General features: G+C 40.3%; 1 protein-coding gene across 1 annotated transcript; it reads right to left on the reverse strand.

Moving 5' to 3' along the window:
- Positions 1-15,462: 15,462 nt before the first annotated feature.
- On the reverse strand, positions 15,463-15,674 carry LOC100715717 (NADH dehydrogenase [ubiquinone] 1 alpha subcomplex subunit 1). Its single transcript, XM_013157089.1, is given in 2 exon segments — positions 15,463-15,608; positions 15,611-15,674. Coding segments are annotated over 2 exon segments (210 nt in total).
- Positions 15,675-20,070: the final 4,396 nt, after the last annotated feature.

The following is a 20,070-nucleotide window of genomic DNA, read 5'->3' on the forward strand; positions in this document are numbered from 1 at the left end:
TGTGGGATACACTACATATATATATATATATATATATATATATATATATATATATATTCTTGCTTTTTCCTGTCTGCAACACTATAAACTGTGACTCTGCCATGCACCTCTATCAGGCCACTCTGCCTTGGCGCTAGCTGATTATGGGCTAAAACCTCTACAAACATATGCGTTAAAATAAACCTTTCCTCCTTTAACTTGTGGGTGCTTCGTCCCAGCAGTGAGAAACTAACCTAGATACCACCCTGATTGGTCCTATTTCCAACCTCTCCTCCAGAGGTATTCTAGGCATCCTTTCAATGGTTCTTCATGAGATCATAAGCAAATTCAAGTATAAACCCTTAGTCCCTGTCATGGTTTATGTCAGTGGCTGCCAGGCCTCTTGCATTTGCATTGTGCATTTGTGATTGGTTCATTATCTAGCGCTTGAATTGATGGTGTCAGCGCTACACCCATCTAGGGGTGGAGCCAGCATACAGTATAGTGGCAGGTTTCTGCCTTGCTGTTTGCAGTCTCCCTGAACTGCAGCCCTGCCATGCCACCCTGCCTTGGAGCCAATTGAGATGGACTGAAATCTCCAAAAACTGTAAGAAATAAACCTTTCCTTTCCCAATTTTGGGCATCAGGTGTTTTGTCTCAGCAACCAGTAAAAAGTAACTAAGACAGTCCCCTCTACCTCCATATACACAAAATACAGCAAATCATTCACTCACATGTCTGTACTTTGCTGTTTCCACTGAAGCCTTGGGGGCTTTCCTCACCAGTTTCTAGGGAGTGTCTTCGTTTCTTTCAGAAGCTGATTCTTCATTATGTGATTATGCCAACTTTCATTTAATCAGTGCAAGGGGACACTTTGGCTATTTTCAGGTCATTTTAATCCATATCATAGGAGTACTCAGTTAACATTTGAAACACTAACCACTTGATTTCAAAATCTAATTTAGAGTGCTCCATAAATAACATGCAAGATGATAGAAATAATTTTTAACTTTTTGTTGATGGAATAAATGTTAACTAATGTGGTATACTAAAAAGAGTTGATAGTGTCCACCCCACAGCTTGCAAATCCAGCAGCCTATCCTCGCTGAATTAAAATCTGGAGCCAGCATTCTCTTTGGTTTTGGGCACTCATCTCATGAACAGCTGTCACTGACTCAGATAGGCTGACCCTATCATTGCAATATTAGTGCACACTTCTGAAAGGTGGTCTCACTGCAAGAGATTGATACATGCCTGTAAGTGGGGACATGAACTGTTTCAAAGGTTGTTTTTTTTTTTTTTTTTTTTTTTTTTTTTTTTTTAGTTTCATTTTCTACTTTCATTCTTACCAAAACCACTGCAGAGGGATCTCATCTTCCGCACAGCAATATGACACATGGGTGCAAAAGAAAGACAAAGGGAGAATATTCCACAGTTGAGGAGCTCTGAGATGACCTGATGTTTTCTGTGAAACAAAAAGCCACAAGTTCAAAAGCTCATGGCTTTTATTGGTTTCATTCAGAGAGGTGGGAGGGAGTCATGACAGAGTACTAGGGAAGAGAAACTCTGCAGGCATTCACTGTAAGAAGAAACAGAGTAATTTTGTACCAAGCACAAAGGCCTTCTGCAACAAATAGCTTGATGTGTATAAGGCTGGCACCTTTCCTGTCAGGAAAGTATAATTCTTTCTGAGTTCCAAAGTCTTAGCCAAGACGTCTCATGTCTTAGCCCTAGAATTTCTAGAATTCAGGAACCATCTGCTTCAATATAGCCAGTTCTGCATATCTCAGAGAATAGGGCTGGATTAAAGATCAGGGACAGATGGAAGCAAGGCGCTTCATTTCTCAGGACAATGCAGCTTGGCAGTCTGCCATACATTCTGACTTTACAACAACATTAGATTGCATGATTTGAGAATAGGTCACTGTTTTTATGTAGGTTCATTCTTGGCCAAATTTAGTCTAAGACTTGTGTGAGGATGAAACAATATCTCTTTTTACCTATAACTGGGTTCATAACTGAGGATTCTAATTACAATAGATTGTCAAGAAAAAAAGCATACAGATTTATAACACTTTTACATGACATGGGAGCCTTATAAAATGAAGACAAAGAAACAATGATACTGTGTATTGCCGCATTTAGATTTGGTGAAGAATAGTTGGACATGCAGAGTGTGATTGGACGACAACAGATAATATGGTAAGAAATTGAGGAGACTTAGTAAGACTTAGTTGGTTCAGACTTCCTTTTGTGTCTCTGTCACAATAGTTCCTTTCCTCTGAATGTAGAGGGGGTACCTCTCAGATGAGAATCTTAAACCTGATTCATGGGAGGCCAGGAAAAGGTGAATGTGATCCTCCTGCTCCCACTATCTTCTCAAGGATAGTGGATCCCATTACTCACCATTCTGGTAACAATTCCGCCTCACACAGAAATTGAAGGAAGGAAACACATTGCCTCTATTTCACTTCCTCTTGCTGGAATCTACAAGACAAATGCTGGGTTAGGTCATTCCCTAAAATGTCCACATTTTGTCCTAAAGTCAGGGTGAAAATAGAAAATGAAACTAATAAAAATTAAAAATTACCCTTGAAAAATATCTTAAAAGGGCCAGGGATACAGCTCAGCAGCACAAGGGCCTGGCTGGCAAGCACAAGGTTTTAAGTTTGATCCATGGTACCAAAAAAAAAAAAAAAAATCCCTTAAACGTTCCAAAATGAACACATGGTTTTGTGTATACAACTCTTCATTACTTCCTGTTGCCAGGCAAGGCTTCCACATAGTTTTTAATTTATTCTTTTACTTCTTCAAGGTATGTGCAACTTGACTTTGGCAAGACCATCACTCGCCTAAATGGTTGCTTACAGATGGGCTGCACTTTGTCAGCCATGGGTCAGAATCCATTTAAAGTGATCCACGCATTCATTCCACAGGGCTGCCTGTCTCTCTCACTGTCTACCATAGGGGATGCAAAAGGAGCAATGTCCAGAGGCTAGATTAAATGTGTGGACTTAGGAAGAAACTTCTGTTCTATCCAGCAGCCTCTCCAACGACCAAGATACCAAACTCCAGGAAACAAACAAACAGATTCAGAGCTGAGCCTGGAAGGAGAGAGCCAATGCATTTTTTATTTTTAAAGGAATAACTCTGCTAAAAGTAAAAGTCTGAACAAAGCATATAACAGACAATTTTAAAAGAATTTCCATCCTTTTATATTCTACAGACACTAAAATGATTTACAGAGTCTACAAAGTTCCAAGGAATAGATACCTATGACACAGGAGGGAAAACATGGAGCACTCAATATTTCACATGAGTTAGGGTTTTGGCTGAGACAGTAGCATGGGACAGAGCACACCTGATGGCACAGTGGCAGGCAGAAACCCTGAATGACATCAGGATTTGGAGGCAGATTTACTTATGTTGACAGACACTGATCAGGATCATTCCCAGAATATCAGGCCCTGATGTCTGGAGGTCTAGGGCTCACATTAGATAAGCAAGGAGGAAGTGCAGAGACAGAAAGGCTCATCAGGTGGGGATTGGTTCTTACAATATTCATCATAGTAACCAGCTATGCATCACAGTGACTGGCCCTTCTGAGAGATAGAAGCGACTAGAACTGTATCGGGAACTGTTACCTGGGCCTAAGAAACTGAAGTATACTGGCTGGCGGTGGAGTGGGGCATTTTCTGTTATAATAGTTGTATCAGAATGACACACTTTGTGAGCATATAGGCTTTTTCTTTTCTGTTCTGTGTCTTCCTGTGATATGGTTACACTCTTTTTGATAATTTTTGAAAAGTACATAGAGGTTTAAGGAATAAAATTGGTTAAAGCCACCACTGGGTTTTGTTAAAAGGTTTAATGAATCTTTTTTTCCCCCCAAAAGCAGAGAGATGAGAAAGGAAAGTGGGCGGGGGGGGGGGAGCTCTTTGAAATAAATCAATTAAAAGGAAACAAAAAATACCCATTCTTTCTGGAGTGAGGTGGACTCTCAGTATTGTTTTAATTTGTATTTTTCAAATGACCAGTGACATTAAATAGTTTTTCATATATTTATTTGCTGTATTACTTCATCTCAGAAGTATCTATTCATTTCAGATGCCCATTGTTGGGTTGGGTCTTTAAATTTGGGGGGTCTGATTTTTTTGGAGTTCTTTATATACTCTAGATAGTAGTCATTTGTCTAAGGAGTGGCTAGTAAAAATTTTTTTCCACACTGTAGGTGGTCTGTGCACTTTGTTGGTGGTTTCCTTTGCTGTGCAAAAGCTTTTTCATTTAATGTGGTCCCAGTTGTTGATTCTTTGTAATATTTTCTGTGTGTGAAATTTAGTTCATAAGTCTTTGCCTATACCTATGTCTTCAAGAGATTTACCTACTCTATCTTCCAGCAGAGTGTTTCTGTTTTAATATTTAGATCTTTGATCCATTTTGATTTTAGTTTAATGCATGGTACGAGATGCAAGTCTAGGCTTAATGCTTGGTATGTGGAAACAGAGTTTTTCAGCACCATTCATGATTATAATCATGATCAGCATCATCATCAAGACAGGATCTCACTGTGTAGTTCAAACTGGCCTTGATCTCACTATGTAGCCCATACTGCCCTTGAGCTTACAGCAACCTTCTTGCCTCAGCCTTCCAAGTTCTGGGGTTACAGGCATGGGCCACCACAAAGAGGCTGTCTTTTTTACAATGAAGTAGCTGATTGTGCTTAGGGTTTTTCTACCTTTTCTCTTCTGTTCCACTGATACTTGAGTCTGTTTTTTGCCAGTACCATGTTGTTTTTATCATTGTAACTTTGTAGTATAACTTCAAATCAGGGATTATGATGCTCCCTGTTTTGCCTCTTATCCATTGTTTGTGAGAGTGTAGGTTGGTACAACTATGTAAACAAATATGGAGATTCCTCAAAAAACTAAGACTAGAGGCTCCATTTGACCCAGCTATTTCTCTTCTAGGCATCTTCCCTGAAGAGTTAAAGCATTATATCATAGTGATATATGCATAACATGTTTCTAGTAGCACAATTTATAATAGGTAAACCTAGGAAAGAGTCCATATATGCCCATCAACAGATTAATGGATACAAAAATGTATTTATATACAATGAAGTCCTATTCTGCATTAAATAAGGGTAAACTTGAGATATTATTAGATAAACAGAAGCTCCTCAAGACCACACTTTTAAGTGAAATAAATCAGGTACCAGTTTAAGAACCTCATTGTTCCTCTTGTGTGAGAGACCCCAAGGGTAACTAGGGATCAAATTGGAAGATGGATCCTGGAAAGTAGGAAGAACATGTTCAAATGAGAAGGAAAACAAGGAGGTGGGGAGGTAATGAAGGGAAAAGGGATGGGAAGAGAAATGAGAAAAAAGAAGAACTAAGACTATTACGCACAGGTGCAAATTCCCTATGATAAATGTGATCATTATATATGGCAAACATGAACTAATAAAAAAATTGACAAAAAATCTAGAAAAAGGCCGTAAGTCAGTTGGATCTTATGAGCTAACTTATGTCCCAGGGCACCTGGGACTGGGCTCTAGTAGGCACTCACAGGATTCTGTAAATGATCTTTAGTTACATTTCCCCACAGCCTGCCCCGAGAAGGTTGCTGCACATCGACTGCTCCCTAGTCCCTTAGCAATCTCCTCTTCAGTCCTCTGGCATCTCCAGCCCTTTTCTGGCTCTGGCTCCAGATGGTACATGTTTTCCCCAACTCTGGAAGCCCCCAGGAGATGCTGTGATTGGCTGTCACCCAGAGGAGCTTGGCAGGATGCAGTCCTGGCTCAGGCTCATGTTTCTGGGAAAGTGCCCAGAACTATAGACCTGTGATTTTTCTCGGTATAAACCCACATTTCCCCCTCCTGATGCTAGGAAGCAAAGAATCACAGTGTGAAGTGGCACCCTTAGGAACACCAGGAGCAGGAATATCATATGGTCCCTTAGCAGTGGTGCTGGTGGCCTCTTTTCAGCCTCTCATCCTCCAAAGACAACAAAGTTTGAAACAAGCGGAGCCTGACTCTGCCTCGTAAGAAACTGTAACACAAGAGGGAAACTTCACAAACAAACGACTGAACGCTGCTTATGTGCCAGACATCAGGCAAGTGTCCGCTCGGGACCCCTCTTGGATGTACCAAGTGGGCTCAAGGTGCTGGGGAGCCCAAGGAGGACATGTTGAGTTGACTAGGGGACTAAGGAAGGCTGCAAAAGGGAACAAACCTCAACAGGGCTTGGCAGGGCACTTAAGTAATTTATCAGAAAGAGAAAATGATAGTCCACACAGAATACAGGGCAGGGTAAAGGCTTTACCAGTGGGCTTTCAAAGCTTCTTTTATTGGACTGCAATTATACAGAAATTTTGAGTAAGTCATACTGTGAGGTCATGTTCCCCAGATGGAAATCTCCCGTCTGAGTGACATGGTCCTTCTGGGAACTGAAAAGGGTTAGTTCATTTTTAAACTAAGAAACACTGTGCTGCTCCAGAAGATTGTATTCAACTTTGAAAACAGCAACACAAGAAAGGGTGCAGGTGAGAGATAACCCATTCTGTTTCTGAGTTCAGCAAAATATATACAACTCCATAGATCAAGGGTAAGTCATATCTCTGAAGTGGCTTGAACATTTTAGCTTTGAGGTCAGAAGTTTCAGCCATGCTCACCCTGAGCTGGGCTGCATCTCACTGATGTCTCCTCCCTGGAGCAGAACTGTAACTATCAGAGCTGACAGAGATGGGAACAGTTGGGAATGAAGGAAAAGCTGAGTTCAGTCTACAAATTAAAAGCTTCGTAAAATGAAGATGGTCCACGAGTCTTTGGAAAATCCCTCCACTGTGTAAGTTAACTAACAGCAAAAGAAGAAGTATTTCTAGAAACTTCCCTGAAGCCAAGCAAGTTCCAAACCCACGCAGAACTGTGTAATCACCACCATTTGCAGAGAAACAAGTTCCCCATCTGTACAGTGCCTTTGACTTGTGTAGGCGCTGCTTTCTCCTTGAGGCAGATGACCTGCCCTGCTAGAGGTCAACTTTCCCAGCCCATTTAGAAAGAAAACAGCTACAAATTCTCAGAAGTCTGGAACCTCTTTCTGTAATGTGCTAATTGAGGTGGATATTCTTCTCGATGGCCTCTTCTACATCTTCTCACTTCCCTGGCCCCTGCCTCCCATGTGGTCACTAACACAGAGAAGCCTGCTGTCCCAAAACTTGCCTGGAGGCCGCTGCTTTGCATGGAAGGGTCATAGTCTCTGGATGAGCATGGAGCTGTTGATGTCACCATCGACAACCATTTCGTACAGTGGGAGAAAAAACATCTGCTGAAAATTGAAAACATTCAGAGAGATACAATATTTATATGGAGGTTTCCCAGAAGTTTCACCATATTTTTCTATTTATTGTTGAACTCATTTAAATATTGTTTTTATTGAAAAATCCACAGATCCACATGAAACATGCCTTTCAGTGATCATTAGGGAAACGCAAGTCAAAGACATAATGAGATAATACCTCACACCTGTTAGGATAGCTGTTTTAAAATAAAACAAAATAAGGAATTTTAAAATGTAGCACACCATGCAAAGCAATATCATTTAGTTTTAAAAGAAAATATTGACATGCTGTAGCACATGGATGAACCTTGAAAGCATTATGCTGAGTGAAATAAACCAGAGTTAAAAGTAGGAATACTGTGGGATTCCATCGGTATGTGGCACCTAGAATAGCCAAATTCCTTAGTACAGAAGGTAACCCGGCGACTGCCAGCAGTGTGGGGAAAGGAAAGTGAACACTCACTGTTCAGTGGGCGTAGAGTTTCAGTTTGAAAATGAAAAAATTCTAGAGCTGAGTGGTGGGAGGGATTGCATAACTCTGAAAATGTACATAACACCACTTTGCGCTTAACAAAGGTTAGGAAATCGAAACTGTAAATAAGGACCAAAACTTTGAGGCTGGAAAATGGGAAGGAAATGTTCAAATGAGAAGCGGAACATCAGTGAGCAAACCCAGCTTGGGAAGCAGCGCCACGCCACGCGTGGACTCCCGCCAAGCTGGCAAACAAGAGCAGCATCGCACGCCCCACCCGCACCCCTGCCGAGAGCCACCAGCTCATCCGGAGAAACACAGGCTGCGATGATAGATAGCTGTGGAGGTGAAAAGCAATTGGATGCGTGTGGTGCTTTGGTGTTTCACTAACATCGCTGTTTCAGAGGATAGTGGTGCGCAGTGTGGCATCTACAGGGATCTACTCCTGAGGGCTACAGCCATTGCTGATTCCCTATGATCTTGTTTTGGAAGTCCTGTATCATTTCCATTGTTTTGTTGGGTTGGGTTTCATTCTCTTTTGTTTTGTTTGATTATGTCAAATCTGACAGCATGAGCAGCTATTTCAAAGATACCAAGATATACTATGATAGCAATTTTGGATTTGCTATTGGCTTGTTTCGAGATCCTTTGTTGCATTGTCTTGTTTTTACTGTTTCTATTTTATTCTGTTCTATTTGATTTTTACTATGTCTGAAGTTATCTGCAGCTATTTTGAAGACATCAAAAGGCATTATAGTAACTATTGTTGGTTTTGTAACATTTTTAGGCCTGTATCTCTTACACTGGTTTGTTTTGATTGGTCTTTTAAATTTTAAAAAAATTAGAAGCTGAACAAGAGTGGGGAAAAGAGAGACAAGAAAAAAAGAATAGAAGGAAAAGGAAGCAAAGCTTTTGCAAATAAGGAGGGAAAGAGGGGTTGAATGTTGGGGAGGGGAATGGGAAAAAAGAAGCAAGATATATTATGTACAGGTACAGATTCCCTATGATGAGTGTGTTCATTAGGTGCATCTAAAATGTACCAATGAACTGGGCATGGTGGCACATGCCTGTAACCCCAGTACTCGGGAAGCTGAGGCAGGGAGGGAGATTGCTGTAAGTTTGAGACCACAAAGCCTGGGCTACAAAGTGAGCTCAAGGCCAGCAAAATCCTGTCTCAAAAAGGCAGGGAAAATAAATAAATAATAAAAACAAAATGCACCAATAATTGTTTTTGAGTTTCAAAAGTTATTAAAGAATGTTCTCAGGGGGGTCTACAAGCTTTGTCATTTTTAAAAAGTTGTGTTCTTCACATTTTATAGTAATGATACTGTAAAAGCATTTTTCTGCCAGAATTCTCTGATAGTGTAGTCATGTTTGCAATGCTAGAATAAATTTTGAAAAGTCTCGTCTATATTGCTCTTCAAAAAGCAACGAATAATAGCAGAAGGTGGCATAAGAAAACCATTTTTTCTATACATTCTGTAGTATTAGAGCCAGCATTTTTACCATCACAAGTTACAATTTTCACTTTAATAGGTTCTGTCACGTCTCTGAGTTCAACATCATTCAATGCGAAAATTCACACATCATCGCAGAATCTGTACATATGTAGAGTACCTGAAGTTGACTGTTCCTGACCCTCTGAACCAATGCTGAATTTGTAGCCTTGTCAAACTGAAGTAGATTGTGGAGGGCAAGTTGGGGGGTGACCTGTGGGGACTGTATGAGCTCATCTAGGCTTTCCAGAAGACTTTCCCAAAGTGGTATTTCCGATATGCCATGGCTCAAGAGGAAGAAAGTACTTTTTTTCAGGCTTGCATTGATATCCAGTCCCTATGGGAGGTGCTTCCTCCCTGGAACACAGCAGCTACCTGGCCAGCGGCCTGCAGAAGGCGCCACCTAAAGTTTTTTGTTTATTTTTAAACACACAAAAAAGAAAGATTAAGATGGTAGCTTTTATGACATATATATTTTGGCACAACAATAAGTTATAAAATAGATAGTAAAAAACATACAGATCTCTCAGAAATATAGTTAATTATAAATATTCAAGCAATATGTAAAAGTGAAACACCCTTCCTGATCATTCTGTGGCTTCAATGTCACTGCTGTTCTTGCTCTGGGACATGTCACTGGAGACAGTCTACATGTGTATACATCTGAAATTCATATGTACCTTTTTACTCAGAATTTGTAATTACTGAGCATTGTGCCCAATCAAACTTCACTCTGTGTCTCTTGGTACATTTATTTCTTGGATGCTCCAGTGGGCTTTTCTGGTCACTTTTTCCTCTCCTTTATAGTTTCTTGGGACTTCCCTGAAGCCCCATTTTCTCTTGTCTGAAGACACTGAGCCCAAAGGACCTTCTTCTCCTTTACTTCTAGTGTTCTGGATGCACACAGGCACTTAGCAAGTGTTGGCCTTCCACGTGCTGCTTGGCACCCTGTCTTGTCTTTGACTAGAGCACAGCCTCTCAGTCGTGAGCTCCCTGCCTGTTTTCCAGTATCTAACTCACTACTCAACACATAACATGTACTAGAAAAGAATTTTTTAAAGAAAACACTCAAACCACAAGAACTTGTGGCTTGATAGTTCTTTCCTGATAAATCTCCAAGTGTTGCCAAAAGTGGAGCGGCTCTTGGCAAGACAGAAGTCAGCAAACATCTGCTCCTCTCTTGATACCTGGTAGACAAAGTGGCTGTTATTTAAATTTTTTTTTATTTAAAGAGAAAAAAGAAAGGACATAAAAAAAGCAGTAAAAGGGTCCAAGTAATACAGATTATCAAGAAGAAAAAATATACAGTAAGAAATCACTAGTTAATAGGTTACATATTGTCATCTTAGAAACAGTTGTTCACATTATAAAATTAAAGCATATAAAGTGGACATTCATACAGTGATATTGGAGACAGTTCCGTTCAATGATCCAGCAAAAGATCAGTAATATGGTTTTCCATCCTACACACTCAAACATACCTGCAGTTATATCCCTTAGTCCACCTTCCTTTCCTCTCTTTTTTACAATAACAATTACACTTTTGGGGTTTTATTACTCCCACAGTTCTTATTACCTTTTTTGAAGAGAATAAAACCAAAGGTGACTAAGCAAAGCAGAGTCAGAACAGAAGGATGGGCATAGTACATGATGCAAAAATAGAATACCAGGTGATCAAAAGTGGTTACCATTGTGCCTCTTGCTATTTTTAAATTGAGTTGCCTATATCATCAGGTATAATAGAATTGATCAAAACAGTACAGAACAAGACCGATAAAACCTACACTGGAGACTTACAGGACTTCAAAAAGAGATAATAGTCAAACCATAACGGGCATCATAGTATATCTTATTGCCTTCAAAGTGGTTGCCTATACTATTTTAAACTTTTCTTCAGGTCATTCAAATGTTCAGAAAACCTATGAGCCAGCACTCTCACCCTATGTGCTGAACCCCCTCGACCCCATACCTGGAGATTGACTTTCAGGAGGATGGATCCACAAGATGCTTGTCTTCAAGGACCTGCACAGAGAGCTTCTTAAAGAAATTGATCTGAACATAAACAAAAATGTGGAAGTGGGGAATGTTTTATTGGAAGGTTCATTCATGAGAGCACAGTCAGCCCTCTCAGGATAGGATGCAGCAAAAGCCAGACATTTGAACTCTCGCTTGGAAGCCTCAAAAACATAGAAATCTGTAGGTTCTCACATTATTTGCCAACAAAAGGAAGGAGGTTTCCCATGCATCTTTCTAGAATCTTCTAGAATCTCTTCCCATCTTGGTCATTGAGTACCAACAGGACAGGAACTAGACTCACTACTGGATTTAGGTCTCTAGAAAGAACCAGGTCATAGGTTCAGCCTTGGTGAAAGTTTGGAATTTTTGTGCTTTTAAAGTTAGTTCTTCAAGGTAAAGTGGTCTGGAAGCCTTTTTTTCCTTTTGCAACCTTTGGGGTGTAGTCACATATAATAAATAGCACACATTTAAAGTGTACAATTTGGTGTGTTGACATATGTGTACAGCTATAAGATCAGCATGTTAATAAAGATAGGACATTTTTTCATCACTCCTAAAGTTTCCTCATTCTGCCTGGTAATTCTTTCCTCCTGACTTCATCTCCAGGCAACCACTGGTTTGTTTGTCATTACAGATTGGTTTGTATTTTCTAGAATTTTACATAAATAGAATTATATAGTACATAATAAAATATAGTGCATTCGTCAGTTTCCTCAACTGAGGAACAAAATACCTAATGCCCACAATTTAAAGGAAAAGAGGTTTATTTTGCCTTATGTTCAGAGGTTTCTGTTCATGATTGGCTGGCTCCATTTTGGAAACCGTATGGCAGAAGACGATGATGCAGCAAAGCCCTTGGTTCAAAGTACCTGGGAGTAAAGCACAGGAGGCCGGTGAGAGATCCACCCTCCAAAGACATCCCCGCCTTGACCTACCTCTGCTTACGGGGTTCCACACCTAGCAGCACATTCAGCTATGAATATCAGTGGATTAATCCATTGAGGAGTGTGTCACGTTCATGATCCAGTCACCTCACCAGGAGTCTCAAGCTAGTCAAGTTGACAATTAAGATTAACTGGCACATATAGTGTATGTTTTTTATGGTCTGGCTTCTTTCACTTCAGCATCAAAATTTTGATGCACATATCAATAGCTCATTCATTTCTTTCACTCTGAGTAGAATTCCAGTATGCAAATATACCATTGTTTCTTTGTCCATTCCATGCCACTGTCCACACCATTGGCTGCACTTGGTTGGTACTATTACCAAAAGGCTGCAGCAAACATTTGCATACAAGTGTTTTGTGAACGTTTTCCATTTCCCTGGGGCAAATGCATCAAAATGAAATGACTAGGTAATAGTCACGGATTTTTTAACTGGACCCCTAGGAGCCCTGGAGTTATTGCTTAAACTGATGAAGGAATGTAGGCAAACATGTTTCAATGACCATGTCAAACATAGAGGCAGCTCCAAGAGTTTCATTAGATAGTTATGTCCTCCATCAGCTTTTCCTTGAAGAAAAATTTCCATGGTCAAGAAAAAAAGTTTGAAAATCCAATTCTCCTTTTAACTTTCCCATGCCCATTGCTTTAAAGATAAAGAAAACCAAGTTTGCCACAAGTTCATGGCCAAGGTTAGTTAGCCACATCTGAGTCCGTGCCTTTTTAGGCTGGGATTTGAGATCAGTGACCATGGCCTCTTGAAATTCATCATTTCCACTTTTTGGGGAAGGTGAACGCTGTAGGAGTAATCAGACTGGCATCAGAAAGAATCATATCCTAAGTATGTAGACATTTCCTGTAGATGCCTGTAATGTCAGATACAGCAGACAATTAAGACCAAGGGGTCAGGAGGGCACTGCCCAGGGGCTTTCCATAGGTACACAGTGGTCCAATGTGCAATCTCCTTTTTGTCTCCTGAAAACCAAGTGTTATATATCCACTTGACAAATATGGGAACTGAGACACAGAGAGATAAATGCTCAGACTCAGACAATGTGATGAGGGGGTGGTGATGTATGGGAATGTGCTCGGGTCCGTGGGCTAAAGACCTGACTTTTGGGTGTGCTACTACCAGGAAAATGTGGCCTCTGCCTCCCCTTCCTTCTTTAGCTTTGCGTATCCTTCATCCTACAAAATGTATAAAACAATACAGGGACTTTTCAGTCACTTTCCTATGAGATGATCTGAGACAAAAACTGTCAGAAACTTTTGTTGTTGTTCCAAAAAGAATTGAAAGCAACCAGCAGGCAGTCCATTGCTGAGTGGAGAATCTGCTAGTTATCTACCTCTTAAGACTGAGAAGATAATCTGAATATTTTTCAATAATTATAACTTAAAAAGATTTTTTTCCCTAAAACACACTAAAAGAATATGGAATGATCAACATAGATAATGCCATAGCTAGAGCTCATGCTGCTGGAGTGGTCCGTTAGTTTGCTATCTTCCAATCTGAATGGGGTAAATTGTATTATAATTTTCCTTTTGACCAATAATGCCACCCCAAAAATGCACCACCCAGAACGAACTACCCTCTAACCCCCTCCACCCCCCAAGCTATGCCACTGAGGTAGAATATCAGGCCAGTTTGTATGGAAGAGGAAACTAGCTACCCTTGGCTTATAGAAACCAGTTTATTCAATGAACATTTCAGTTTGATATCTACTTATTGAGTACTTACTATGTGCCAGACAAGTGCTAGAAATGTTAAGGAATGAGTTATCACTAAGCCCTGATGCCTACTCTCAAGGGGTTTACAGTTGAAGCAAGAGGAGGACAGATCATGCAGAGGCTTAAAGAGTGATGGGAGGCTTGTGGTGTGTGCATCACACAGGAGACGGTCTCGTCTTACTTCAACACAGTGGAGCACAACCTGGGAGCAGGGAGGCCGGTGAAGACGCAGTTCTCTAGTGAAACAAGAGTGAAAGAGGTTAAATGTAAAAGAGGGCAAAGCAGTGTGAAATCATAGGGGTAGCACGGTTAATTTCTTTCTTTCTTTCTTTCTTTCTTTCTTTCTTTCTTTCTTTCTTCTTTCTTTCCTTCTTTCTTTCTTTCTTTCTTTTAAAAAGGAAAACAGCAAAAAGAAGTGATATAGAACTTCAAAAAATAGTAGGAAATTAACACTAGTTAATATATTGCACATTGTTATCTTAGAAGTAGTTGTTCAGGTTATAAGATCTAGTCATAAAAAATGATCAAACAGTGACTGATAGCACAAACCATTATTTTTGATGAGCTGACAAAGATTTGTAGTATAGTTATCTATCTTGCATACATATACATACATACATACATACATTTATGTATGTGTAGCTACAAACATACAATCTTTTCCTTTCTTCCTTTTCTCCTTTCCCCTATCCCAGTTGGTTTTTTTTTTTTTTGAGCACTTTCTTATCCTTTCATTATTATAGTATCTATTGTACATTTTGATTCTTATTACTTTTTCAGTTTTTTATTTTATTTTTTACACTAGGGAGATAATACAATATTTATAAATGTGAGTTTGATTTATTTCATTTATGAGTATGGTCTCAAGTTGCCTCAATTTACCTATATAAGCCTCAAGATTATCCTTTTTATAGTTGAGTAATATTCCATTACATAAAAAAAAAATCCCACATCTTTTTTACCCATTCTGTGGTTGATGGGCACTTGGATTGTTTCCAAGGTTTAGCTATTAGAAATTTTGTTGCTATTAATATGGATGTATATATATCACTGTGGGATGACGTTTTCAGCTTTTAGGAAAATATCCGAGAGGAGAATAGCTGGATGGAATGGAACTTCCAGTCCTAGTATTTTGAGGAGCCTCCATACTGGTTTCCACAGTGGCTGCAGCAGTCTACACTCCCACCAACAGTGGAGAAGTGCTCCTTTTTCCCCACAGCCTCTCCAACATGTGTTGCAGGTTGATTTCTTGATGGCAGCCATTCTTCCTGGATGAGATGGAATCTCAGTGTTGTTTGCATGTCTCAAATGACCAGTGATGTTGGACATTTGCTTCTTTCTTCCTTTCTTCTTTTTTGTTTTTGATTTTTCATTTTGTTTTTATTAAACACTGCATAACACACTAAAATGCACGCTACATAATACACTGCTTAAACTTCCAGTGGAGTTACTGATCATAACTTGTTTTTTCAGCAGTCAGGAAAATTCTCCCTTAATAGATGTTCTCCAAACCCTTGGAGACATAATAATGATTAACTCCAGAGATGTGCCCCATCTCTTTCCACCAAACTCCACTGGTATGAAACCTGACAACTCTTTTTTCCTTGCCCCAGAAGGAGAACCTGTGGAGGTATGCATGGCCACTCTGGGAATGACCAAGCACATGCCCATGCTAGCAAGTCCAGGGAAAATCTCGAATCACATCTCAGATCGGTTAGCCAAACCTTCCGGTACTCTCAAAGGTGACTGGGCTTCAGCTTCCTTCCTGATATGTCCACATCCCCCCATGTCTTCATGTATTTATTTGCCATTGTGTTTCTTCATCTGAGAGGCATCTGTTCATCTCAGATGCCCATTTTTGGAGTGGCTCTTTGAATTTGGGGGGCCTGATGTTTTTCAATTCTTTATACATTCTAGATAGAAGTCTTTTGTCTGAGGGACAGCTGGCTAAAATTTTTTCCCATTTGTGGGTTTTCTTTTCACTTTGTTGGTGATTTCTTTTGAAGAAGCATGGTTAATTCTAACTGGAAGACTCAGATGAGGTTCTGGAAAAGGATGGTATTTAAGCTGGGCCATGAAGGGTATGTGATTTGAGTGGGCAGGGAGAAGGAAGGCATGGAAACTGGAATGGAAAAGCACTTAGGTAAACAAAGAGTCTGGCAGAGAGGCGCTTGGTGGGGAGGAGAAGATCAGGCAGGACTGCATGGCACAATACTTGGCCCCCTGAGTAACATGGTGTGCTAAGACTCTGCAAGGAATGCTCCAAGACGAGCCTCATTTAAGGCCCCCAGGAGGGATCTGGTGCTTGGCCAGGTGCCCAGGTAACACCATGCATTACCTACCTCTGAGGATTGTAGAAAACTGATTCTCACCACTTCCCATACTCAGGCCCTTCCTCCGGTCATCAGAGAGGAACAGAGCATCAAGGGCCACTAAGCTACATGCATTCCTATCTCTCTCATCTTTATTCTCAGAGAGACTAGACTACAGTGTGCAGGGGTGGGGAATTTCACTGTTGGCCCGGGGTAGTGGGCCTGGGAATGTTTCTGAGAAAGAAGGAAGATGGGCTCAGACTAAGCAGAAAGTTCAGTGTTGTTACCGGCACTCCGGCTCCATCATCACTTTTCCCACATTCCCCACCTCCACTTCCCCCACGGAGGGCCAAGGCCTGGACTCCTCAACATTAGGAAGAGCTTCATCCCTGTCCTGGTACTGGGCCCACATTACAAGGCTCTAAGGAATTTACTTCCCACACATGGTCAGCAAAGGGCTCCATGGAAAGCTTTCTAGGTTTCTCAAGTTATTGGTTTTCCCCTAAGATCCAATTCCTCCTGAGTCCTGTGAAATCTGCCAGCTAAAGCCTCTGCCCACCCAATCCAGGCCACATGCTGACCCTCTGCCTACCTTCTTCAGTCCTTCTCAGCTCTTAAATGCTCACCTGCCTAGATACAACTTGGTGAGGAGAAGAAGCACCGCCTCCTCCTGCAGCTTCCTCCTAACCCCAAGGTTTCTATTCATAACCCAGGAGGCAGAACATTTGTTCTTGCAGAGTGTAGCGTGATATGAGAGGAACCAGATTCTTTTCTCAACTATCCAAAACGTCATCTGTAAATGGAAATAGTAATCACTTACTTCACAGGACTAGGACCAAATGGAAATGTACTGTAAGGGAAGTTGTCAGTTCCATCCACAGAGCAGATAAGGAAAATCATCTGATGGTTTCTCATTTTATTTTCCTTTAACTCAACTCTGACTCCCAGTTTCTATTCTACATGTCCAAAATTGGAAACAGTATTGCTCCTAACTTTACAAACAACAAAACACTGCAAGTTTGCAACTTTAATAAAACGCATCAAAGACCTGAGGTTATAGGCAACTATCTTAAAATCTAAGAAACAGAAGCCTACAACAGGGAGAGATGAGACTGCATACTGGCTTCCTGTGGCAGACACAGCAGCACACCAGTCAGAATTCAGCTGGAGCACTTAATGAATTGATAGGGATGGAGTGTGGGGTTGAAAAAGAGTGTGAGGTACACAGGGGAAGTTTGTATCCTCTCCTGCCTTCTCCACAGACCTCCAAGTTGGAAAGAATACTGAGAAAGCAGCCCGTATGACACAGGCATGGGTGGAGGGACAGTACCACCACATGAGAGACAAAAGTCAACCTTCCCCCCAGGGTATCTCTCCCCAGTGCTGGCTATCTAGTAAAATGCTTAATCTGTAGTGGAAATGATGTAGCCATTGAGACATTGAAAAAAAAAACAAAACCCTTCAGAGCTAAAGTAAAGGAAGAAAGAAAAACCTTCTACCCTGAGAGAAAGGAAGAAATATGATCCAAGCCCAAAATTACACCAGGTCCACACCACAGTAACAAACAGAACAGAACAGCATCAACAAAACTAGGTTCAACATAGATAACAGGGCATTTTTTTTTCCTGACAGGGAATTTTGAACACCTATGATTCTTATGTTAAAGGCCCTAATGCAAAATATTGACTATATGTGAGATCAGCAAAAATATAAAAATTATAAGAAAGAGCCAAATTGAAACACTAACAGTGAAAATATAGTAACAGAAATAAAGAATATTTTAATGGGCTTATTAGTAGACTTGATAAAGCTGAAGAAATAATTGTTGAACTTAAAAATATATTTATGAAAATTAGGCAAACATGAATATAAAAAATATCCAAGATCTGTGATACAATATCAATGCTCTAACATCATATATTTAAAGTCCAAGAAATAAAAGAAAAAGAATAGAAGAATAGCAGCTGAGAGATTTCCAAAATTAATGACAGATACCAAACCACAGAGCCAAATATCTCAGAGGACACTAAGATAAACATCAACAGAGAAAAGGATATACACTTAGGCACATCGTGTTAAAATTGTTGAAAACAAACCAAAGGAGCATCTTGAAAGCAAAAGTATCCAGGCATGGCCATGCATGCCTGTAATCCCAGCACTCAGGAGACTGAAACACAAGGATAACCATAAATTTGAGGCCAGCCTGGGCCACATAGTGAATTTAAGGCCAGCCTGAACTGCATAGTGAAATCTTATCTCAAAAAAACAAAAGTAACTCCATGAGCCAGCAGCAGTCAAGGGCCAGAAAGAGAACCGAGGAATCAACCCATGCCCTCCCATACGCCAGCAGCAGCCATGTAGACTGGGAAGAGAACCAAGAAAGCCCACCTATGACCTCCCAAGAGCTAGAGGCAACTGTGTAGGCCAGGAACCAAAAAGCCCCATATCTTTCTATGAGCCACAAGTAGCTATGTAGACTAGGAGGAGAATCAAGAAGCCAAGCTGTGCCCTCTTGTGAGCCAGCTAGCACATGGACCAGGAGACAAGAAGAGCAAGACACCTCTGCCCAAAGCAACTGGCTGATTTAGAGGAGCATAGGCTGGGTGACAGCAACTGAAATAAACAAAACAAAACAAAAACTTAATGCTTGCATTATTTGATTGACTTTGCAGGCCTAAAGCTGGTCTTCTGAGCATCTATTTAGAGGATAACAATATGCAATATAGCAATTATGGGGGATTCCCTTCTGCCTTGCTTTTGAAATCCAACATCATTCTCACTGTTCTGTTTTGTTCCATTTTATTGGCTTACTTTATTCCCTTTAAAATAAATCTTTTTTAAAAGGAGAAATTCTTTCCCAGACGAACAAAAAGTAAAAAAATCATTGCCAGCACACTTTTAGTACAAGTGCAAAAAATATTAAAAGAAGGCACAGAAATATTATACCAAACTGAAATCTTGAAATGTAGAGTTACACAAAGAAATGTAGAGTTAAATGATATTAAAAATAAAATTCTTATTCAAAGCCACAAAACTAAAATATGAACGTTCAAAATGATAAGAGTGTTCATCTATTTGGTATATAGCAGAGGCTGGCATTCAGTCAGCTTCCATTGCTCCTACTAGGCCCAGCTTCTACAGAGTCCTGAACCAGCAACCTGAGGGCCTGGACCAACCTGATTGTGTGGCACCATCCAATGGGCTTGCATAGATTTAAAGGCGAAGAAAGAGGAAGTCTGAATTTTTGGAAGCTCCATTCTGCTTCCATTATTCATTTTACTTCTATTATCTGGGGAAAGAAGGATGTCTCCAGCTCCAAGGAACTTAAACTGGATTAAGAGTCCAGTGAAACTCTGGAATGTACTGAATATCTCTAATTAGCTCATCTGGAATTCTACTTATACTCCTAAGCCAATCATTGCCGGAAGGGTGGGAGGGTAAGTAATTCTTCTGGGCCATGTGTGTGTCATGGGTCAACTTGGATACCAAGGGAAGACCCACCCAAACAGCAGAGTCTAGACACTGAAGAGCGGTGCCATTACCAGAAGAGGTGGGGATATATATCTGCACAAAAGGATCCATCCTAAACATTATTCACTGAACAATACAGCTTCAACACACAATAGAGCTGGTATAATTAAAGGAAAAATAAATTCATAATTAGTTGGAAATCCTACCACTTTGTTTTGTCTTCTCTGCAGCTTTGGAAGACTGTAATATAATTAATTTTCCTTTATCTCCTTGAAAACGTAGGAGACTAATAGTTCTTTGTTCTCCAAGAAGGTAAA

The sequence above is a fragment of the Cavia porcellus genome, unplaced genomic scaffold (assembly GCF_034190915.1).
Source record: "Cavia porcellus strain 051 isolate PalLab524CR breed Dunkin Hartley unplaced genomic scaffold, mCavPor4.1 scaffold_20, whole genome shotgun sequence".
Classification (NCBI taxonomy): Eukaryota; Metazoa; Chordata; class Mammalia; order Rodentia; family Caviidae; genus Cavia; species Cavia porcellus.